This window comes from Neopelma chrysocephalum, unplaced genomic scaffold (genome assembly GCF_003984885.1).
Source record: "Neopelma chrysocephalum unplaced genomic scaffold, ASM398488v2 Primary Assembly neopelma1_62, whole genome shotgun sequence".
NCBI lineage: Eukaryota > Metazoa > Chordata > Aves > Passeriformes > Pipridae > Neopelma > Neopelma chrysocephalum.
The window spans coordinates 5,053,806-5,078,164 of NW_020897719.1; the positions used below are offsets into that span (position 1 = coordinate 5,053,806).

Sequence of the window (24,359 nt, forward strand, 5' to 3'; positions counted from 1 at the left end):
CCATGCAGGAGCTATGGAATATTCTTTACTTAAGAGTAAAAATAATATTTTAAGTTTTTCCTTATTTATAAAGGTAGTATTTTTTTTTTAATGGAACATACAAAAGTGACACCCATTTGGTTTCAGAACAGAATTGTCATAACTGATATAGAGTGTTACCAATAAATTTTGTATGGAGTGATTCATCAGAAATGGTGGACACATAGTTGTGTGGCAATTCACTGGGAAACTAGACTAAATGGGACATCAAGAGCAAGTGATTTCTCTGAACTCATTCCCACAGTGTGAATCATGTCCAGGGTATTTTTAATGGATGCCCATCTGTACATTTGTCTTTTTTGCTCTAAAGTGTCTTTAATCTCACTAAATCCTCAAATTAAATCACAAAAAAACCCAGGGAATTAATTAAATCCTAATTAGAGAAACAGCTGATTAAACAAAATGGAGCAAGTGTTCACTTAACCAGTACTTAGGGCACTCAGGCTCCTAGAAGGGCTTCTATATCCGGCACCATTTAAGAAATGCTTTACTCAGGAAGAACTTGCTGGCACATGTCAAACAGAAACACATGAGCACGTAAGTTAATATTTGCAAAAGAAACTAACAGAGGAAACTATATTGCATATTAGTGAAATACAGTGAAGGGCTGGCAGTAAAACATGTGGGGCTTAAATATGCCTATGGATCCATATATTCAGAAAATACAGTGGATGCATCCTAAGGCCCCAATCCTGCAAACATTTCTGTAAATGGATTCAACTCAATAGTAAAAAAATCCAAGATCAGAGGACCAAAGCTCCATATACTAGATGGGAGTGCGGAAAAACAAAGTGAGAAAGATTTGAATGTTCTTCAAGACCTACAGATTGCATACTTTAACTAAGAAATTACCATTTTGCTTTAAAAAGGAAAAGGTAAAACCATATGAATTTCATTTCAGATAGTCTACATAGAACAATTTATTTTGAAGATAATTGTTAGAAGTTTAGCAATATTTTTTGATAGCTAAATATTTAATAATGCCACTGTAAAGGAAATATATTATCAACGAAAAGATGGTAACAGTTTTAGTAAGGGACAGCTACAAAAGCTTCTGCTGGAAACATTAAAATCTTTTAACTTCATCTTTAGAAAAGGTGAAATAGTAATACTGTTTGCTTAAAGCAAATAATAATGAGACAGCATTTATTTATTTAAGTTCATTAAAGGCCTCTCATATTCTTTCAGGAACTTTATACATCACAAAATTTAAGCATATAAGGTGATCCAAATGAACAAGGTTACACATAAGTGCAATGTTAAGCACATATTCAAGTTCTCTGCTGAAGAAGAATGAATTATAAAAACTACGAATGGTGACATGACTATAGACAGTAAGTCAGTGAAAAGTTTTCCAAAGGTCAATGTCAGAAAGAAGCTAAACCAGGTGAAAAACCTTAAGATCCCATCACTCCCACTGTGCACCGATATAAAATTATCTTAATTAACAACTCTATTTTTTCTAATTAGTCTTCTCCTTCTCTTTCTGTTCCTCTTTGCTGTACATCTACCTATTTCCCTAGCAGCCAAAAGTTGCTGCACTAGACAGTCATTTGGTGTCAGTACTGATCTACCTGACAGTGTTGTATGCAGTTACATATTTTCACAGGAGAGAGGGACAAAGATCTGCTGACACAGTGCATGGTTAGATTAACCTAAGGGATGCTGAACATAAGAACCATGGATTCATTCATTATCAGTTTAACTAAGTTGTCAGGCTCTGTATCAGCACTGCAAGCCTAGAAACCATTTCATATTTCGATCTTGTACTGTTTTCTATATGTCACAGAAATGAGGACCTACTAGTATCTGAGAAGCTCATGCTCAGAAACTAGATGATCTGGGAATGAACCAAAATATCTCTAGCAGGCTTTCTGGAACATAAACAGGGCAATTCCACGATTCCATGTTTCTGAGCACTGTGATTATTTTTTTACGAATATCAGACACTCAGCAGTAGCATGAAATAGTCTTCTAAGATCCAAGTAGAACATGACAGATAAGGTAAACTGGTATTAAGTGTATTCATACACTTCTTCTTTTAGAAGAAAACTACTATATCTCCTTAGCAAATGTGAGTAATGTTGTATGTTGTAATAAAAAGCTTTAAAATATGTAGATTCTAACCCTCAGCTCACAACATGTACTTTTGAACCTACTGTTCTGGAAAAAGTCCAAGCCATAAATAATTTAAGGTTTGGGAGCTGGATCGTTTTTTTACTTCTCTCAATCATGTGGGAAAAATTGCAGGGAGCATTCATGGGAAGCTTTATGTGCTGAAGCAGCAAATGTATTCATGTCAAAAAAAGTCATGATATAGTATTTTGTGGTCTATAAAGAAGATGCCATCTTTGTGATGGAGAAGAGGTACCAGTGTATGTAACCAAGAGGCCTAAGGGACATCATTTTCCATGAACTAGTCAGCACTCAAACAGAAGAGGTAACCACACAAGCAGTCCCACTTCATATTATATGAAAGGTTTAGATTGTCTTTGGGAACACTGCCTCTACTTTTCTGGACTGAAAACAGCAGGAGAACTACTCCTATTTCCTATGTGTCAGTGAAGACCTTGAAGAGTCGCCTATTTAATGATGTCCTTTCTCCTTTACAGTGAGTTTCAAGTATAAAAAGCTCCAGCCCTTGGCAGAGCAAGTTTCTCCACTTATGCCTAATAATGACAGGTACAGTTTGCTTGTCCTCTCATACTGCCAAGAGGAATGCCAGCTAATACCAATTACTGTACTTGTAAACATACTCTCATTAGTCTATTAGATACATAAATAATTTAGGTGATTCCTCCTTAAAAACCTAAGTGTTTTAACTTCAAAAGTGACTGAAGAGCCTAACAGGTTGATCTCATAGGAAAGACAGTGCCCAGCAAATTAGGGATGAAGCTGAAGTGCAGTAATCATTCTACAGAATCTCCACACACAAACCTTTCTAGTGCATATGAAATAACAGTAACATACTCAGAAATTCAGCATGCTGTCTAATTGCATCCTCGTGTGCTCACGGAAAAAAACTGCACTGTACTGAGAGACTCTGTGTCTTACTGTCGTTCTTGCTCTACCAGCTTTCACTGAAGTCTGAGTTCCTAATGATTTCTGGAAATAAGGCATTAGGCTGCCTAAAAATCAGAAGGGCTTTTTACATTTTTAACCCTGGACTATTACCTCATTTTGCACAATCCAGAAGAGTCACTAGAGTGACAAGCTGCCTTCTAAGGACCGTTGTGACCCAAACTCAGGTACTGCCTGGCGCTGCACTATCAAATCCCAAAGTAAAAGGTAGAACAATTTGAAGTGAAATAAATTATCAGAGGAATATTTTTCACTAATGATTCCTCTCATAGCCAAATGTAATCAACTATTCATTAAGCACAATAAAGTATAGGGTCTTTACAGTTTTTAATTAGTCTTTTGGAAGAATGAAATAGGTTGTAGCTGAAAAACAGTCTTAATTATTTTGGTGCAAGATTATCCCAAGTGAAGATACACTTCAGTACACTGAATTATATGGCAAGCAGCAGATGAAAGAAAAGTTTAAAATTCAGACTTAGCAATAGGACACGAATCTAATGGGGAGTCAAAGGTAACTTGGAAGAACGTTGGAGAAATGTCAGGGGGAAGAGGAGAAAAGTCAAATATTCTTGGTAATAGGTATGAAATAACTTTTTTTGGCAGTGGACTGACAATCGTTGACATGTTTGCTAAGGAATGACTTGCTACTCTCGTTTGCCTTCCACTACTCAAAGTGCACTCTGAAAAGCAATCCTTATAATAACTGTCTGTTCTATCAGTAAGTGAAAGACCAAACTATTTATGGCTTTTTCAGCAGTTTATAACTGCAAGACTACATTTCAAGCAATAATTTACCTGGAAAATAAATACTGCTCCTGCCTCATTGCAGAAGATGATCTCTGCCTAAACTTCTGATGCACTGATTGATGTAATATTTGCTTCCCTTCAGTAAAGTAAGTGCACATTCCCCACTGATGGGAAATGGCCAGTCATTGCAACAATTCTCAACTTCTGCCTCTGATTACCACGAAGCAGAACTGGATAAAAATTCAAGGTGTTTACTCCAAAGTAAACTCCAAATTTCTAAAAAATCCATATATTTCAGTTTGGGATTTTTTTTAGAATTTTCTGCAGCAGGAAAAAGATCGATTTGAAAACAGATAAAACCAGCTTATAGAGTTTCAGAATGCCTGTCACCACTTCAGGCCCAAGTCTGAATATCTCAAGTCAGTGCAGCTCCAGGTCCCTAGATCCTTGTTTCCCCAATAATTCTAGCTGTTAAATTTTGAAAGCTCTCGATGTTCAATCAAATGGGTGAATTCTGAACACTTTCAGGTTTTTTGGCTTTGAACTTGGGGAAGACCACAGGGCGGAGACATCTCAAAAGATGCTGTATCTGGAAGCTATCAGTTTCCTCAGTCCAGAGCAGTTAATATAAAAGGTCTGTTTAGGAATCATGGGTTGCAAAAACCTTGACTACAGAGTCACCGATCAGTTTGCCAAAGACAACTTACAGAGTAGAACTACCTAGCACTGTGGGTCTAACACCACAGAAGGCAAGGTGAACCAAATATACTTCTAGAGAAACACTGTGATTTGCTAAAAGGTGCTAAAGCAACTTTTTAAATACTCTGCTTTCAAGATCTGTTCCCAGTCAACTTGTCTCTTCACTCAGGGGCTTGGTGTGTCATATTATTTAAATGGAAACTCGTGATCTTTACTTGAAAACCACCCCCGATTCACACATTCTCCATTACTCTTGACATTGCCAGCATTCCCCTTGATAGTATCATGTGTGAAAGAACACCTCCTAGAACTTGACCTGATCACTCTACATTGTGCTCCTTCTTTTCTACAGTATCTATCTTTCACTTTTTAACTATACTGTGAACATTTCCAAGCAACCCCTTATATCTCATCTTGGTTACTGCAGCTACATATTTTCTGGATACCATGACATTTTCATTGTCAAGAGAAATTCAAAACTAAATTTGCTCAGTCTAACTGCCAGCAGCTCTACCACCCATTTGAAATGAGAAACCCTCCAGCAAGAATCAAGTGGGGCTGAGCAAAGACTGCAACACCAGATTTATATAATCTAGATGTGTACCATAAACCCTATGTGACAGAAGCAGATTTCCTCTCCAGTGAAATGGATAGAGCAGGTCCAAGAGCAGAGTGTGTGCTCTACTCAGCCTTGCAGTAATACACTGAAGTAACAAACTTCCTCTGATGGTATAAGACTATGAATCTTCCACATTGGGGAATAGTGCCATACCTTTAGAGGTGGTCATAGGCCATTACTTTGGCTTTTGATGAAAAATGCAACCAAGTATTTATTCCATACCAGAAGATAAATCAGGAAATTTCCTTGAATAATAACAGCACAATTAGAACCTGCCCCTGTTCAAAACCCTTCCCATCAACGGCTCCTATTGTTCTTTTGGGAACCTAACAGAGCCAGGAACAGTCAAGTGAGAGATCAAACAAATGTTGCTATGACAGTATCAGTGCGTACTCAAACTGCAGGCAATATCATCACAGCCCTCTTTGTTCTTCCTGTCACTTATACTCATGACCCTCATAGCGCAAAACCTTCCCACATCACTCTGAGGGCACCTGCCGGGAGGGACATTCTGGTGCCACGGTTTTTGGCTTCTAAGCACAACTGCAACGTGCAGAATACAGAATAACATTAATCATTTGGCCCTGCATGTTAAGAAATTAACTGAACATTTGTTCTTCAGTGATTGACTCAATTCTTTGATCTATCAGTGTCCAGCACTTGCTTGCTACTGCAGCTGATTGTTTTGTTTGATGTCAACAAAACCAGAGCAAAATCACATTTTAACATTACTGATTGCAGTTGACAGGCTTTTTTTTTTTTTTTTTTTTAATTTCAGGAAAAGCCGATTGCTGAATTAAAGTCTGAGTTTAAGGTTTTCATTTTGGTGCTATCAGCAAGCCTCATATCTTAAAAAAGGAAAAAAACCCTTGAAACTCACAATAAATACATTGTGAAGCTATTGACTTTTATTAGGCATCAGTAAATCCTCCACTGAACTCAGATATGGAGTAAACGTTCATAGAATAAAGTAGTGTTCCCACTAAACCAGAAAGCATTCCTGTGAGTTATATAGTAATTTCTTAATGGCAATGAGCTTACACCACAGTATTATTCAGATTTTTTGACTCAATAATAAACAATATGGTCTCATGCTAGTGAAACTGAGGAAATGCCTGAAATGGTACACCAGATTAAGCAAGTCTATGACCCTCAAAAGTAGGGAAGGATCTAAAGTCTACCTTGAAAACAACCAAAATACTAGTACACAATATTTGCACTTTCAAATATTGGTCAATATTTCATGTATGTTCTGGTTATGCTGGCAGTACAATTCATCACAGTAACTAAAAATCAGCATTCATTTAAATTGGCATGGAAATCTGAAAAAAGTTTTAGAAATCTCAAAGTTGTTTGGAACAGCTGGAACAGAAACTAGATTTTAATCCTGAATTTCACCTTTCCAAAGTCCTCTTTCTATCTCTTAAAATGGAACTAAAATTTCAGTTGCAAACATCTCTGTAATTTTAGATGTTAGAAATATGACTCCAGAATGTTTTAATATTTATGGTCCCATCTCTATTTATGAAACATTTTAAAATTTGTAATTAAAAATTAAAATCAGAATATGGAGAATTACCCCACTGTATTATGAAAACTACCACTACATTGGACTGGTGAAAATTTGTGAATTTTAGAAAGGGTCTATATTACAGAATTTTGTGTTTAGTGTCTCTTCTTATGGGAATGTTTCCATTATTCTATGCATGTTGATCATCTGCGAGCAATAGACAGTTGATACAATTTTTATAATCTAGAAAAATATTTCATTTCATATACTAAATTAGAACAGAAAAGAACAGATTTGAAGTCCAGACCTGTCTTTTTATAAACTTTTTATTACGGCATCCATTCTAATAAGTATGCTTTCTTCCAGTTTCATCTTTCACATTTAGTAATTTGTTGTATCTGCACAAATAAATTAAAGCCATACAAACACTCTAACTGACCTCGAAACACATAAAACTAAGAAGAGTTAGCTTAATGAATTAAAACAGGAGGCCATTTTACCTGCTAGAGAGATGACAAAAGAGGGTGTAATAAGATGATAGATGAAGAACCAAACGGTTATCTTCTGTTCAGCCATTATCTCAGAAGGAACTGTCCACTGCAACACCATCATTCAGAGAGCTAAAAATACCTGCTACAGAGAAAGAAGAAAGTGAATAATTCTGACATAAGGCTTTATCTCGTATCACATTTGACCTGTCAGATTACGTATCTAAACTGAATACTTAAAAGTTAAATTCGGATACAGTCTTTTGAATAATAAATGCATTATCAAATTTGCTGGATCAAATTAATTTTCTCTATTATTCAGAGTGCACACTGTTTCAGAGTACTCAGATGTTCCAGTGATAGTAATATGGTAAATGTTAAAACTGAGCATCCTTTTTCACACTCATTTTCCAGATTCTATCCTCCTTCATCCAAATAAATACTACATTATAATTCATGATTTCAAAGTCTGTAAAAAGAAGACTACAATGAAACTGAAGTAATCTCTTTCAGAATTCATGCGTTTTGTCTAGTATATAATTATTTTAAACCTTCCTCTGGAAGGGTAGTATTAATTTTTTTGAGTTTTGTTTTAAATGTTGCACATAAGCATTATTGCAATGCTGTATTCAATGTTTTCTCTTTTCCCTATGGGAGAAACTCTGCCTGTATATATAATAAAACCAAGCTAAAAAAGCATGCAGCTTCTTTTGAATATCATAAGATTTTAGAAATAATTTTTCAGAATATTTCTGTAAGATTTTTTACTTCTTTCAATCAGAATAATTTGCTTGCCTTTTGTTTCTTGATGGTGACTGTTATCTATTTCTTTAGGGCAACGTGTCATCATGTTTGCAGCGTGCAATTCTCTGTTTTGTTTAATGGATTTCTTGACATGAATATATAAATGCATCCTTTATATCCATCACATCTTGTTCTTACTTGATTTGTTCTGCTATAGCACTGGTTAAGAACTTCACTGACAGAATTCTGTATCTCAGGCACATGCCAATATCATCCATTCCTCTAGGTATATTCATTTTGTTACTATTTCATTATAAAATACAATTATACATATTAAAACGCCCTCCAGTAACATGCATCCTGGGACATGGTCCCTGCTAAAAAAAAGACAAGTAGATGTGGCAGTTAGGGACACAGTTTAGTGGTGGACTCGGGCAGCACTGGGGTAGTGGTTGGACCTGATGATCTCAAGAGGTCTTTTCAACCTAAATGATTCTAATATGGTATTGTCACTTTTTGCAAGGTGTAATCTCAATGCTACTGCTTTCGAGCCTCCCACGCCAAGTACTGCTCTGACAGTGGTTTCTACCTTTTACTGTGACTCTTGCTCTTTTCACGTCAAAATTTTTACTAAATGTTTTTTACTAAAAAGACATCTAACGTCTTCGATCTAGTTTCAAAACTGCCCTCTTTCCCACCTCCAATCCCAAGAAAGGGGCAGTTTTGAATTACAAAGCACAAGCACAAACATATCTTACTCCCAAAGCATGCTTGGGATATTGCTACCCTGATTACAGAGACCCTCTGGTCTGAGCTGCTGCCAGACATGCCTGCCACAGTGCCTGTGTCTCATGTCTCTCCTTGAGGTGGCTAGGAACATGACTTGGCCGCTGGGGCCTTACTCTTGTCCCCTCTTTCTCAGAATAATGCTAAGATATACATTTGAATGTTCCTCAAACAGTGAACTTTCCTTAGAAGAGTGTTTCACAGTGTTTTGATAAAATATAGTGTAGGAAAACTGCAAGAAATATCACAAGAGAATAGTTTCGCTCAGAAATTACAGGAGCTGTTGCAAGTCACATTTCTTCCCTTTTGTTTTTTTAGCATATTAAATCCTTAACAAAAAGTTCAAAACTATTAGTTGCCATGGCCCTAAGACCATGGCTGTTACATAAAAACTCTGCTCAGCAAAACACAGATAAGAGTTAAACAGCAAACCCCAGAACTAAGACTTATTTAGAAATATTACCTGGAAAAAGGCTCTTACATTGTCAACAAATGGATATGCTTACTGCAGCTGGATCCAAGGGGAAGAATTTACCAAACATCTTTACCTTACCACTTCTAGTGACACTAAAGTTTCTTCAGACTCTGTCACACAAAGGATATTCATAACTATTTCAGGCATCTACCTTAAATGACCAAGGTATGTCTTTTCCAGAAGACAGTGCTCAGGTAGATCAAGAAATGGCTTCGTACTCTTTTCCAGCAGCCATACCCTGGCTATCACATCCTTGCGATATGACACCGTAACATTTATTCCCAAGTGACATGAGTAAAACTGCATAGTTATGCTGAAATAATGCACATAGTTTAACAGCAATGAAACTGGAACTTTGTTGGGAACAACAGTAATTACACAGCAGCTCATGGTGATGATAACTGTGTTCAAATGTATAGATGGACTGTTAAGAGAACTGTATTCTCTGACTTGACAGTCACAGATGGAAGATCCCTCCTCCCTCTGTTTTGCAGAATTCAGGTTCAATTTTGGAAAGTAAAAATGTCCTCTAGCTCTCAAAAAATCCCTTTTTGCTGGCTCAGAAAACAGAGGGTTTGAACAACGGTTCCAATTACAGTAAATAAAAATTGTGTCAGTAAATGCTATAAATACCTCATTTTATTCAGATATGAAAATATCCACCCTGCCAGGATTTAAATGCTTTCCCTGCTCTCACTTGTTTTGGCTCAGTGGTTTCTGTATATATAGCACAGCCATCCCTCCTGATTCATCTCAGCTTGGGGGTGAGAAGTGAGGCTGTTTCATATCGCTCTGCTGAATTTTGGCAGAACTGCCTGCTATGAAATGAGACAGCATGCAGGTTATTGTCTGTATGTGTGAGGTGGTATGGTTGTATATGATGTTAGCACCCAGCTGGCCAAGGAGGAGTCCAGGCATATCTGAGGTAGCAGCACTGGTGCTGGAGGCAGCACCATGGGCTGCAGTGCCCAGGCAGCACTACCTACTGACTCTTGCTTTACAGCTCTCTACCCTTTTTCTTTGCAGACTGAGAAGGATATTGCTGCCTAAGGAAAAATCATTCCTGAACAATGATTCAGCCATCAGTATGATTCAATTTTCTTCCCTGTAAGAGCAGAGTGACTACATACCTAGACATACTCCTTTTAGTCTGCACAGTATACTACTCTTTTCTCAAAACAAAGCACCATAATTTTAGCAAATAAGGAAGACATTTTAAAAATATGTAATAAAATGAACAGGCATTTAACTGCAACTGTGTCATGTTTAATTACTATGTAATACTCATTAACACATTTATGTCCCTTTTGACTGTTCAGTTTCCCAAAAGAGCCAGTCACCTCTACAGAGCCTCTGCCTTGTTAGATGCAAAAAACCAACTTCTAGTGAGCTATCTGGAGTGCAATCCTCCAAAATAAAATGGGAAAAAACTAGGGCAATGACTGCTGAATAAGAAGCACATACAGTTTTGCACACAGGGACCTGCCAGAATGCTTCTGGAGGCTTGCAGTGTCTTGTAATGCTTCCTTAGGATGAGAGGTGTTCCCAGCACACAAGGGTAGACCTGCCTCTCTGTACTAGCCAATTGTAAGGACTCTTTAATCTCTCTAAATGCACCTTAGGAAAATGTCTACATTTGCTGCCATATTGCGTGTGGCTTTCTTCAGGTTTTCAGCGTACTTCAGCATTCATTAAGGAGAAAAAGACAGCTATTTTACAGCTATGAAAACAGATAGTGTTTCCATCACTTCTCTGCTAAATCCAAGCATGTTGATGACATTGTGGTTTTGCAAGGACATAAAGTATTTACACATTTAGATATTTAGACACAAAAAGAAATTACAAACAGCAGACAATGAAAGTCAGTCGAATAGAGACTGTAAAATCAAAGGCAGTGCAAACAGGCTACATAACCTGCCAGATTTGAAATCAAGGGACAGGGACAGACAAGGTAAAGCAGAGCAACACCGGGGAATGTTGAAGGGGTGAAGAGGAGACAAAAAAATAGATCAACATTACAGAGGGGAAGGATGTCACGAGGGACATGTAAGTAACGTGGGGAAGGATGGAAACAACAAACCAACCCAGAAGGGCAGCAAGAAAGAAAGGCAGAGAGGGAAAGCAAAAGAGATGTAGGTAGATAAAGGAGCACAAGAATTAGCAGTTTCTTCTGTCAGTAAATCTAAACATCTACCCCGGCAAGATCTTCCCTGAACCTCCCTTGCCGAGGCTTTCAGAGTGATTACTGCATCTGCCCCCGACATCCACTCAGGGCTCCTCTCAGAAGCCTCATGTGCTGAACAGGAAAAGAGGGGGCAGAGGAAAGTGTTTAAGAGCTCTGTCATGGTACACTTAGCTAGGAGAGGTAAATCAAGATGCTTGTTATGATTTTCACTTCCTGGCATATTATGATAATTACAGATATTCAAGATTTAGAATTGGTAGAGATTCCATCCAGATTAGACTATAAATAGGTGCAACAATCAAGAAGAAATCAGTGGTTCTCTACCCTTTTTCAAAACAGGAATATATATCATTTCAACAATTCACTAGTAAATTAACACAGTGACAAGTTATAATCAAAGACTTTTAGGAGTAACACAATACTTCAGCCTAATTAGTGTTTTGTATTTGTTTTACTTCACACTCTTTTAGTAATTTTCATAAGCATCCAGTTGTTTGTTAACTTTATTTTCTTGCCAGAGCTGGCATTTTTGTTATGATGAGTAACCCCTCATAAATCTTATTAGTTGCTCAGTATTTTGAATTACTAAGAAACTTTTGAATTTAAAAAAGTAATTATGTACATTGCATATTATTTATTGTATCATCTTTTGTCCTTTTCTACTATTTTGGTCTTTGCAATCTAATGTTGTGATCAATCAATAAGTTTTGGCATTCTAGGTTGAACTGTGCCATTAAAAAGGGCACTAAATCTTATTCAAAAGTCTGGCTTCTCAGTCATCACCCACAACCCCTTTACTTGAAGCCAATATTTTAGCCACCAGAATTTACTAGCTTTCTTTATTACTGGAAAAGTGATGACAGTCAAGTTCCTCAACACTGCACAGATTTATCTCGTTTCAGTTCTCTGAGACTGCTGTAAGTAAAGTTCCAAGCCAGTCCTGTTCTTACAGCACTGCTGCGTCTACAGAAAATTTTACATGTTAGCTGGTTCTCTCTTACATGTTCGAAAGTGACTTCAGTTCCCTTCATAAAGGCTTGTAGAAACACTTCATTTCCTTGTGATTTCTAGAATTAAAATTTTTGTTTTGGACAGATTTGTTAAAGTGGAAATGGAATTTCAAATCCACTGCCCACAGTACTGTCCACTGGTCCAAATATTCTATCACCAACAGTTGCGCTTCTAATATTTTCCACTTCATTCTATAAAGAATATAGCTATTCTCGCCATTTCACATGAATGAAATCCAGCTAAGAAGCACATCAATTTGATAGTCCATATATAAGATACTCCTTTTGAACAGAATTTACAATTTCAAGGACAATGTGAAATAACATTTCAAAAAAGCATGAAGTTGGAGCACATTGCAGTCTAATTCCTCCCCCTGCCAATTACTCATTTTTTTTCTACTGCTTACAGGTGCTAAAAAAATAAAAAAACCCTCAAACCCAGAATCAGTTCATTAATACATTTAAACAGGTTAAATTAATAAGTGATTTTACCACTACTGGGCAATTCAACCTGCTCTGTAATTTTACTTAATAAACATTAACTAGGTGTGGTGGGGAAAAAAAGTGTTTTTCTCCTGGAGTTAAAAAAATGGTAACCCCCGAGGGGGTGGTGTCTCTCTTGGTGTTGATCCAATCAGTGCCCCTGCAAAATTTAAACATATCACACCAGACTGGAAAAGAAGGATGATGAGGTAGTTGGAGGAGAAGTGGCCATGTTCTGAGACCACGAGGGGAGAAGGGGCAGGAGCCCCTCTGGGGGGCCACAGCCCCCCAGCCCCCCAGCTGGGGTCATAGAAACTCGGAAACAGTGTTAAACTGGACCAGGTTCTGTGACTGAAAAGCTGGGGGAATTTCTCCACTGTGAGTGGGCAGCAGGACGGAAAAGCGGCGACAGAGGTAGTGCTGAGTGGAAGGTTATGCTGAAAGCCAAAAGAGAGAAGAGGGAAGCAGCAAAGACGACATGCAGCAATGCAGAGAGAGAGGGAGAGCCGGCAACAGAGCAGAGAAAGCTCAACAAAGACAGTTTTGGGGTAAGAACTGAATCAAACTCCCCAAAACCCCTTTTAGACCCCTCTTAGGAGAAGGGGGGTGGAATCCTACTTGAGGGGAGTCTTGGAATGCAGCAGCACCGGAGAGAGGAGCTGAGAAGCTCAGATGTCCTGGAAGCTGGACTGGGACAGCCAGAAAGAATGCGGGGGAAGTTGCCTCGCCCCCCCGCTGCTGCTGCCAGGCTGGCAGACTGAGACAGAGCACAGGAGCTCTGATAGAACACTTGAGGCAAAGACTTTCAACTGAAAGCTGCCCTAGATGTTCTGACTCAGGGGAGCTTGAATCCCCTGAGGAAGGGACCTTCATGGGGGTCTTACACCCCATGATATGATGTGGTGAGGCGAGCTTTTGTTCCGGCTTCGCAGTCCACAGGAGAGAGAGACCTTCGCTTGGAGTCGAAGGGCCGAGAGGGGCGAGAGGAGACCCCCCTTGTGTGTAATGGAGAGAGATCCAGCTACAACTTCAGCTATGACTGCTGCATGGAAGAAGAGAGACACTGCTGCCCTGAGAGTGGAAAGGATCTTTCCTTCTTCCCTTCTGAACTTTTATTGGAGGGAGAAGAGATTTGATCCAATGTAAATATTGCTTTATCATAGGAGAGATAGTTAAGACTGTATATATAATGTATTATAATATTTATTTGTGTAGTGATTGTAATATAATTCCCTTCCCCCCATATTGAGTCTTGTGTTGTGTCTGGAAAATCCCTCTCACACTGGGGTGAGTTGTGGGAGGGGGGCTTGGACTCAGAAATTGGATTTTTAGGGGTCTCAAACCACCACACTAGGACACATAAAAAACAGTATCTTGGAGGTAATGAGGAATTTAATTCCATCTGGAATTAAATCTAGACAAGGATGTCAAGGATAACAAGAAGGGCTTCTTCAAATACTAAAAAAATGGAAAAAGAGGACGATGTGGGCCCATTCCTAAATGTAAGGGGAGCCCCTGGTAACAAGAGGACACTCTGAGAGAGCTGGTAGACACCACAATGATCTGCTCACAAACATCTTTGAAAGGTCGTGGTGATCAGGAGAGGTGCCTGAGAAGTGGAAGAAAGCAGATGTCTCCCTGGTCTTCAAAAAGGCAAGAAGGAGGCCCCACGGAACCAGTCATATTAACCTCAATCTCTGGAAAAGTGGTAGAGCACCTCATTCTGGAGGTCATCTCTATCCACATGGATGACAAGAAGGTGATCAGGAGTAGTCAGTATGGATTCACTAAAGATAAATCATGCTTGACCAATCTGATTGCCTTCTACAATGAAATAACTACCTGGATGGATGAGGGGAGAGCAGTGAGTATTGTCTACCTTGACTTCAGCAAGGCTTTTAACACTGTCTTGCACAATATCCTCTTAGGCAAAGTCAGGAAGTACAGACTGGATGAGTGGATTGTGAGGTGGATTGAGAACTGGCTCAACAGCCAGATCTCAGATGGTTGTAATCAGTAGCACAGGCTCCAGCTGGAGGCCTGTCACTGATGGTGTCCCCCAAGGTTCAATACTGGGCCCAGTATTGTTTAACTATTCAAGAGCCATTTGGACGTAATTCTGTTCCACGTGCTCCAGGATGACCCTGCTTGAGCAGGGAGGTTGGACCAGATAACCCATTGTGTTTCCTTCCAACCGTACCGATTCTGTGAACCTGTGAGGACTCCAGGGTTACTACAGGGCTTGGTCAAAGTTTCAGTAGGTAACCTTAACTTTGGAGTGCTGTAAAAAACTTCTGTTCTTTTACAAATATTTGTAAATTTATTCTTTGCACCCTCTTTTGCACTTTAACCCTCATGTCAATGAGGAGAGAGACTTAAAAGATCTAACACCCTGGCAAAGTGATGATCCACAACATACTCTGGCTCAGTTACCTGTTTTTCCCCTCCTTGTCTCCTTCTTTGGAAGTTGTGACTTCTCTCCAAGAATCAGGCACTAAAAGGACAATGAATTCCTTCACTAGACATGCCTTTTGCACTTGAAAGAAACAGTGCCTATTCTACAAAGCAAGAAAACATAGCACCTATAACAAAAGACAAAACCATCAAATATATTTGCAGAAGATTGTTATATGAAACAGCAGGTACCAGGGATATCAATGGGCAACCTAACTGTTAGATGTTTGCTTTCTGTGGCAATTTTGTAATGCACCATTTTTTCAAGTAGGACAACATGCTGGTAGTTCATCACTGTGAATTTACCTCTCCTAGTTCCTTTAAATTTACACATAAGAGAATTCAGACCTCAGGAATCAGCAACTTCTTCAGTCCATTGCTCAGTAGGCACTTCGGTTTTTTTGTTTGGCAATTAAGAAGTCATATGGGACTTTTCTTGCCTGCTATATTATGCTTCCCGTTTTCATGATTTCACTCTCTTTTGTGTTTCTGTTATTTTGTCCTCCCAGATAGTTCGTGCATTTAATAAGATGTCTTATTTCTTTTATTTGCATCCATAGATTCATTATGAATTAACATTCATTCTCTTCCCTACAAGGGTTTTACAGCAGTCACACGCCTATCTCATCTTGCAGTTAATGAACAACTCTGCAATGAAGAGTCATTTGGTAATGCTATTAAAAACATATTTTTTTAGGAAAAATAGGCATCTTCTAATTTGTGGTAAGCTCAACAAGCTCAGCTTTACTATTAATTGTTAATATTGTTTAGTTACTTTTCTTAAGTCACTGAACTGCAAAATAAGTTTTGTTTTGAAACACCTTCAGATCATGAAGTGTTGCTTAGTGGTATTTAAATACCGTCTTTAATCATCATGTCAGCAGCAAAGGGTCAGGCAGCCAGCGCTCCATGTCCCTTTTCACACCATTTGCCCTATCAGCAACTGGTCGTTCTTCTTCAAAGGTAATAAATAAGAAGTAATAAATAAGCAGTTACTGCCATAACTCACAGGCATTCCTCAGTTTTCTGAAAGCATGTTGTAAGGCTTTGCTGCTTCAAGATTACCTGGTAAAATATTTCAGCAAACAAAAATCAATAAACCTCCTGCCATATGCTGAGCATCACAGAGAACAGCATCCTACTCTGTTTCTATACATACAAGTAGCTTCTGCTTGTGTCTTAAAGCTGAAGTAGTTTCACTTTAAGATAATCAAACACACTCAAGTCTCTAAAACAAGCATGAAAAAAATCAGCTATTGAAACTGGGTATTCTTTCATAATAACGCCCATTTTTAGGTTACTTCGTTCAACAGCTTTGAAGGGACAAAACCCATTAACTTCTCCAGTAAAATTAAATGTATATTTGCTATTATCTTTTGGAGCTTTAAATTTTTTTAAAGTTTGTAAAAGAAAAAAACAGACTACTCAGAACATCATCTTGGAATTAATTCTGAAAAAGGTCCATTTATAAGAAAATATCATTTTATATTTCAGAAAAATGAAATGAGACTGTATGAAAATCTTTATCATGTTCTTGGCATTTTCTATCTGATTTTCACATTTTCTTGAATATCTTGTTATTCATCAGTAAATGAAGACCTGGGAATGAATTGTATATGCAATAAGTTGACAGCAGATGTATTTATATACATGAAAATTTAACAGTTTATCTATATAATCTGTAAGTCAGGATAGCCTATAACTTACTTCCTATTGTACAGCCAAAGACAAGCTCAGTGGAAGATTTCATCTTCAAACTGCATGTTTCCTAGCAACTCTCTTTAAATCAGAGTAGCTTTTTTTAAATTTACATCAATCACTTGGAACTGTTGAGAATGCTTAAAAACATCTCTTTCATCCTGTGAATAAACAGTTCAAATCAGACTAGCAGCTGCAAAAAGGAGAAAAAAGCAAAATCAACTAAATGTTTACTAGAATTCGCTGATGGATTTTGGAATAATACATTATTTGTGGCTTTTGGTTTTAAGCTTACAGATTTCAGAATAGCTATTGGTGAGATCCACCAGCATTTTATATAGGTTTCATTTCAAAGATCCTCTATGTTTTAAAGACTGCTTTTCAAGGATACTCACCCATGAGGCAGACTTAGTTGTATTCTGAAGATTTTAAAAGACAAATGATAGTTTCACTGTATTGTTTTCATTATACACAACTAAAGTATTGTTTCTGTAGTCTTCAGATTTTCGGGGGGGGGGGGGGGAGAAAAACAACCATTTCTTTTGAAAGCTTAGTTTCTTGCCTGCTAATTGTCCATTGATACTTTTCATACATATGTTTTCTATCAACCCCAGTAGAGATTCAGAAGCACAGAGCATCTACAGAAATCTCTCAACACTTAGTCAGCAAGGGGGGACACAAGGACGTGTACCATCAGAACAGCATTCAGATAAATCCCTGTGCCAAAACCACAACATGGGACAGACACAAGCAATCACATTTTCCCATGCTACTAAGAAAGAATATTGATCTCATGATTGCACTTAAATTAAATCAAGGTGCATTAAGGAGGAAAATAGGTGGGAAGACAGACAGGTACAAGAGGGCCTGGTTGCAAATCGTGAGTGTGTGGTCACTACACTTGTCTGGTCTGACCACCAAAATGTTCTGTTTTCTTATTAAATTCCATCTCTGATTAATTTCCTGGCTGAAGGAGTCCCTATTCTATGTGCATGTGTGTATGGAGGTGCAAGTGCCACCACTAGGATGAGACCATGAGCCCACAGGGCCCAAGGTGCCTGTGGTGGCAGCAGCTGGACACATCAGAATGTGTGGGAGGTCCGACTCATGGCAACTGGATAAGGAGCCATAGGTTGCAGGGGCCCATGTATCCAGGGCGCCACCAGCAGCTGTGGAAGCTGCCATGGGTATGTATGGTGTAGGTGCAGAGCATATGCCAGTGTGTGATTGCCAGCAGCCATGGACTAGCCAGCAGTAAGAAGCTTGGGAGCAGGTACTGGTGCCGCTGTTGGCAGCAGCTGGGACACCTGGGGATCCAGGGCCAGGTCAGGGCAGGCTAAGGGCCTAAGGCCAGCTCTGGGAGGGGTCCACACTTAAGTATGCACACGTGCTTTCCACTAACAGGCTTTCATCCTGATCAGCTAAACAGGATGAGGCTGTTGGGGCTGCTCCTGCTTGTGACTGCTGTGGCTGGCTGATGTAGGTGACCAGCCATCAACAGATGTGTGCATGAACTGTGGGAGCTGCTGAGCACTACTGCAGGCACAGGTGAGCTGAAGGCTCACCTCTCCCAGGCAACCAGGTCTGGCAATCCCCAACAAAAACAACCAAAAAGTTCAGTGAGATGCATCTGATGCCAAGTTCCTACAATGATGTGCAGTGTTAGCTCCATGAGTGTATGTTTTATTTTTGAAAATGCCAGTATTTTACCTCTGTAATACAATAATGTCTGTATAGAAAGTAAAGTATGAGAATTATATTAAAAAAACTATGACTAATCAGTTTAATGATTGAATCCAGAGAACTATTTAAGATCACTTATAAGCACTTAACAGGTTTATAAATAAAGCCAAAAGACAGAATCGCTTGATTTTATACATCCAAAACATTCTGTTTTCTTTTCATGCTTAAATATCAAGGAGAAAAAAAAATAAATAAAAAACCAAACAGGTATATGAGAGCCAAAGGCCTGATCTACTGAAGCACCTGCAAATATTTAACTATAGAAAGAACACATACAGCAAAATCACAGCAGAAACTCACTAATTTGCAGGAATGAAGCCTAGAAAAACTGCATTTTAGGGATCTTGTTCCAAGTTTTACATTTTCATGTCAAAAGATACATTCTGGTATGCAGATAAATACAGCTTAGGCAAGTCAGCCACAAAAACAGACATTTGCCTTTAGTTATCAAAGTTGCATTAATAAGTAACTCCATCCCAATAGACTAAGTTCAAATGTTAAAAATATTTTAGCTGATAACTATTCCGTTGAACGTAACATATGAGTGCATTCTATTTCATTATGGCAATGAGCCAAGAAATCAAAATAACCTTCTCATTTAGAAAGCATTGATTGCAAAGCAATCAATGTAGTAACATCTTGCAGCAACTCCACGTTCTTCCAAGCAAGGGAACAGAGACTCCACAGACTCTGTTAAACAACTGCCTACAGGTCCTGCATAGATATTCTGTATTTACTGCATTTCTGACACAGACTCGAAGCAGTCACACCAAGGAACACACTGTCTCCAACACAGGTGCTTTCCCGGTTTAGGAGCTCTTGACAAAAATGGTATAATGAAAACTGCAGTAAATCACATCTGAAAAAGATAATAATTTCAAAACATGGTACCTGTTCCGATTAATACCTCTAATGCGAAAGTATGACATTTAGTATGTAGTAGTGTTGGGGTTCTGTGCTTACTACTCCTGCTTTTCAACACTAAAGAGAGTTCAAACATACAATGTTCATACGAGTCTTTGCTTAGTAAAACTTAGATTGTGAAAATGTACTAAAATTTATTAATTTCCTCTAATATGTCCTACGGTTTTTGTCTTTGGGCAAAGAAAAATACATCCTAATTCTTGATTTTAAACTTCTGGGTAAAATAATAGAATTATTATTATTTTATTTTTCATTTAATTAGGTTTATTTGAGGGTTATATATGACTAAAAGTATTCAACAAACAAGGTTGCTCATTTAAATTGTACTGTTAAGTACTCACACAGTATTAACTGTTCTGATTTTTCATCAATTGCCCCTACAATTGAAGGGCAATATACTCATTACCTAAGAAAAGGGGAAGAACATCATGACCTGCAGATATTGTTCTACCCAGCAAAAGCCAAGTAATCAGCACATATTCTAATATCTTAGGCGACATGCTAGTGCATCTACAAATTAGAAGCATGCACACATTAATGTCTTTCAAAAAAATCAATTATAGATGCTTTAATCTATTAACTTTTACACATACTTTCTATCATGCCTCCCTTTCTCCTTCTTTCTTGACCTTTTCCCCAAAGTGTTCAACCTTTCTTAATTAAAATAATTTAACTGGAGAGGCATGTAAGGTACTTTTCATGTTGACTTTATCTGGAGAAAAAAATTGATAAAATTACACCCTTGATTTACAGCTGAAATGATAAGAGAAGAACAGACAAAATCAGAATCAGAAATTGAAATAGCATCACTATCTTCATTGGCATCTCTGTGTTTTTATACTGATGGAGATACAAGCATGTGTTAGTACATTTAAAAAGGCAATGTGATGTATAACGATATTTGTAGCTACCAAAAACTCCCATATATCACATTCTGTGGTCTGCTAATGCATCTGTCAAATGAGTAATTATGGCAACACAAATTTGGTCATCTACTCTTTCTTTTTCTCAAAATTTTACAATAAATCACGTTTTAAATGTACAACATTTGTTCTGCAACATTCTGAGAACTTCGGTCTGGATCTCCTTCCCCTCATGTGATGTGGGGCGCACCAGTCCTAGTTCCATTTCCATCTGAGGAACCATTTCCGACGGCTGAGGTGGATAGGGAAGGGGTTACTCCAGCTCCAGGGGTTTCTTCAGGGTCCTGGACGCATAGAGGGGTTAGGTGCTCCCCCTCCCCCCACCACGTGGTCCCAGGGCAGCCAGAGAGACAGCACATGGGACTTGGAGAGGAGGCGAGAGAGCGTTTATTGTTGGGGTGGTTACACATATAGGTCCTAGGAGGATTCACAGAGTGACCAATTACAGGGTCAGGGGGCTTACAGGACACCCAATCGCAGGAAGGGGTTAACAACCAATAGGAAAGGGTTAACATGGTCCAATGAGAAGACTTCTTGGTATCTTCTCAGGACATTCCTGAAACAGAGATAACAGTTGTCCTGGGGGGTCCTGGGAAGAAGAAGCAGTGACTTTGCAGAAACACAAAAAGCCATCTTGAAACATATTTAAGCCACAGCTTCTCATACAAGGCAGATTCACTGCTACACTTTGGGGGGTCTCCTTTTGATAAGCAAATCTTATAATTTGCATTACAGGACCAACAATATGAGAAAAAAAATTTTAATGGGACAATAACCACAAAATATTTGATATACACAATGAAACTCACTTTTACTTTTCATTCAAAAAGGTATTTTGCACTGCAGTTTTATATATCACCTTTTCCTTCCAATTAACACAGAACTGGTCCAGTCACAGCACAGAGAGCTTCTGTGTCAATGTTATAACAGAAAATTCTTTTTCTAGGACTGTGAAATTTGACAATAAGTCAGTATTATATTAGAGATGGCATCTTAAATTACTGTTTGGTTTGGTACTTTTAATGCTGCAATCTATCTGTTTATAGTAAACACTATAAATGCATGGGCAATTTTCAAGAGCTAAAACGTCAGTATTTGTGATCTGTCACAGGATCTAAAGTCCAAACTTTTGCAGATCATTCTTTGGACTCTTCAGCCAAAACATGATGACAAGGAGAGACAGAAGCATACAGTCCTTTGTCAGTATGGCATATGGGGACTGAAGGATTTAGGCAGAAGCAAAGTGGAACAAAGGAAATAACATGATGGTTTAGGACCTCAAGACCAGGAATCAGGAATAAATTCTGTGTGATCCTTTTGACATGTGCATTTCAAAGCTCCTACTTTTAAAATTTAACTCCAGCTTTAAATTTTCTTAGAGTAGAAACAGAATTAAGATCAGATACCAGGATATAAAAAATGTTGAAAACGAAATGTTAGAGAGGTTTTCTATGGGAGTAAAGTGTTATGAGATTTTCATGGAGACAAGTTTCAGAAGACATGCAGCAACCTTCACTGTAGGAAGCACCAGATCCCCTAACAGAGCACATAACAAAGACAGCTTTAAGATCTACACTAACAGTGAAGCTTCCTTCCTGCTTTTTCCTATATTATAGCACTGCAGTGCATATTTGCTTGGTATAAGCAGACAGTCGTTTATAAGCTGAACTCTATGGATATTTACTGTGGATGGAAGAGAGCAAATGACATTCCAAGCATCAGCAACAAATTGAGAAATAACGTATATTTATCTCTTTGTTGCATATAAGAATTGAATAAATGCTAATTTTTTCCTGTCTTACATGGGTAAATTCCCCTTTGCCTGTGACTACTGTAACATGGTCAAGAATGGATTTTTTGACTTAGACAAAAACTCTCTTAATCTCTACTATCATATTTGACACTTGAGATTACAGTTGAGGAAGTTATTTAAGGCACCCTGCTATAATCTTCCAGTAAATTCTGTGCCTTTATACTTGTCCTATCAGAAAAGAAGTGATAGACTGAGGAGAAAAAAACAAAGCAGAATTTCATTCCTTTGCTTACCATTGACCTTTCTCTCTCTTGCTAAGTGTTTTGCAGTATACAGTTTGAAGAAACCAGTCACTATTGGACAAGATTACTGTTCACAAAATAATATAGTGCTGTGTCTATAATATATAATGGCTAAGATTATTTCATTAATTGCTCATACCTTTTTACCACCACTTTGTTATGCCTCATGGCACATCTAAAGACTATTTTTTCTAACACATCATTAGTGTTTTTAATAAAAAGGCATGCCTTTAGCAATTTCGATTTATCCTGCAAATAGTGTGAACCTACAATGACAACCAAATGCATTTAAATCAAATACAGAGAGAAATGGTCAGATGATGTGACCAAGATGTCTTGGACTCCATTATTTTCTGAAATAAATGTGACTCATCCAATGTCTCATAAATTTTCTTTAAACCACTTAGTTAAAATAAAATGTAAAAACACAATAATCATTTTTTTTTAAATTCTGAGAAGTGAGAGAAATAAACCAGAAAGGGTGCACTCTGGACAGCAGCAATTCTGAAAAGCATCTAGGGGATACAGTGAACAAGCAATTTAACTGGGGTTTCCAGGACAATGCTGTGGCTAAAAAAACTGCTTGCCTCTTGGGGATTTAATGACTAAGAAGTACAATTATCATGTGAATTTGCTTGTTAGAAATAAGCAATTTTGCTTAGAACTAGTATGACTCATATTTGAACATTGTAAATAATTATGATGCTGGATGATATTTATTTAAAGAGACTGAAAAAAAAAGAGCATGGAGAGATGTAAAATAACACATATATACAAAAGGAGTGGAGAAAATGCCTTATGGCAAGACCTTTCCTTGTTCAACCTGTCTCGCATACCAAGGAGTTGACTGGGGAATATCCTGGCTACAGGACATAAGTATGGGTTGAAAACACCAGACACAAAAGGATCCTTTAATATTCTAGAAAGAGGCATAATAAAACCAAAAAAGCTGGAAATTTATTCTGGAGTGATTTAAACAGGATGTATGGTGAAGTTTTAGAAAAGAATAAAGTAACATTCTCAGTTCTTGAGGTCTTCAGTAACTACTAAATACTTTCTTGCCAGGCATAAAGTACCACATTCAGCTCTGAGGCAGCTGGCTGAAACTAACTGACCTACCTCAGAGCTCTCACTGCCTTTTAAGAACTGGAGCTGCAGACAGAAGGCAGATGATGATGTTCTGACACAGTATTTCCCCGAAGTGGAATCCTATGTTTTCAGACTGAGAAGCCTTGTTACCTGTTCCCAACATCACTTTACAGCAGCTCCTTTTAATGCTTTCAGCAAAGGCCACTGTGAGTTCACCAATTAAACTGCCAGGCTCCAGTGAGGTTCAAAGTAGATAATTTTTTAGTGACAAGGAACCTTTATTGCTCCTAACAAGCAAAAAACCTCCGACTTACTTCATGTTGGAATACTACAAACAGCTGTGGAAACTGCAAAGCAAGCTGTGACCAAGAGATCAAAAATACAGAAAGAACCAATTGTAAAAAAAGCGTTCTTGATAATAGCCACATCAATAACAAAAGGTATGGAGATGATCCCAGGTTTTGAATTATGCTGAAAGATGTTCCATTTGCATAAACTACCTGCAAGAAGAAGATGTTCATAACCAGCAGTCACTCATCATTTCATCAGCAGCAAGATTAAAAATAGATATCAATGTATTATGGCTAGATGTCACTGCTTAAAAACA

The 24,359-nt window shown here is 38.1% G+C and overlaps 1 protein-coding gene across 1 annotated transcript in view; it reads right to left on the reverse strand.

The window, feature by feature from the left end:
* The window catches only part of CNTN1 (contactin 1), a 259,467-nt gene that overhangs the window by 85,390 nt on the left and 149,718 nt on the right, over positions 1–24,359 (reverse strand). The window contains exon 3 of the mRNA XM_027682199.1: positions 7,196–7,325. Coding sequence (XP_027538000.1) covers positions 7,196–7,307 — 112 coding nt within the window. The 5' untranslated portion in view covers positions 7,308–7,325. The remainder of the gene's footprint in view (positions 1–7,195; positions 7,326–24,359) is intronic.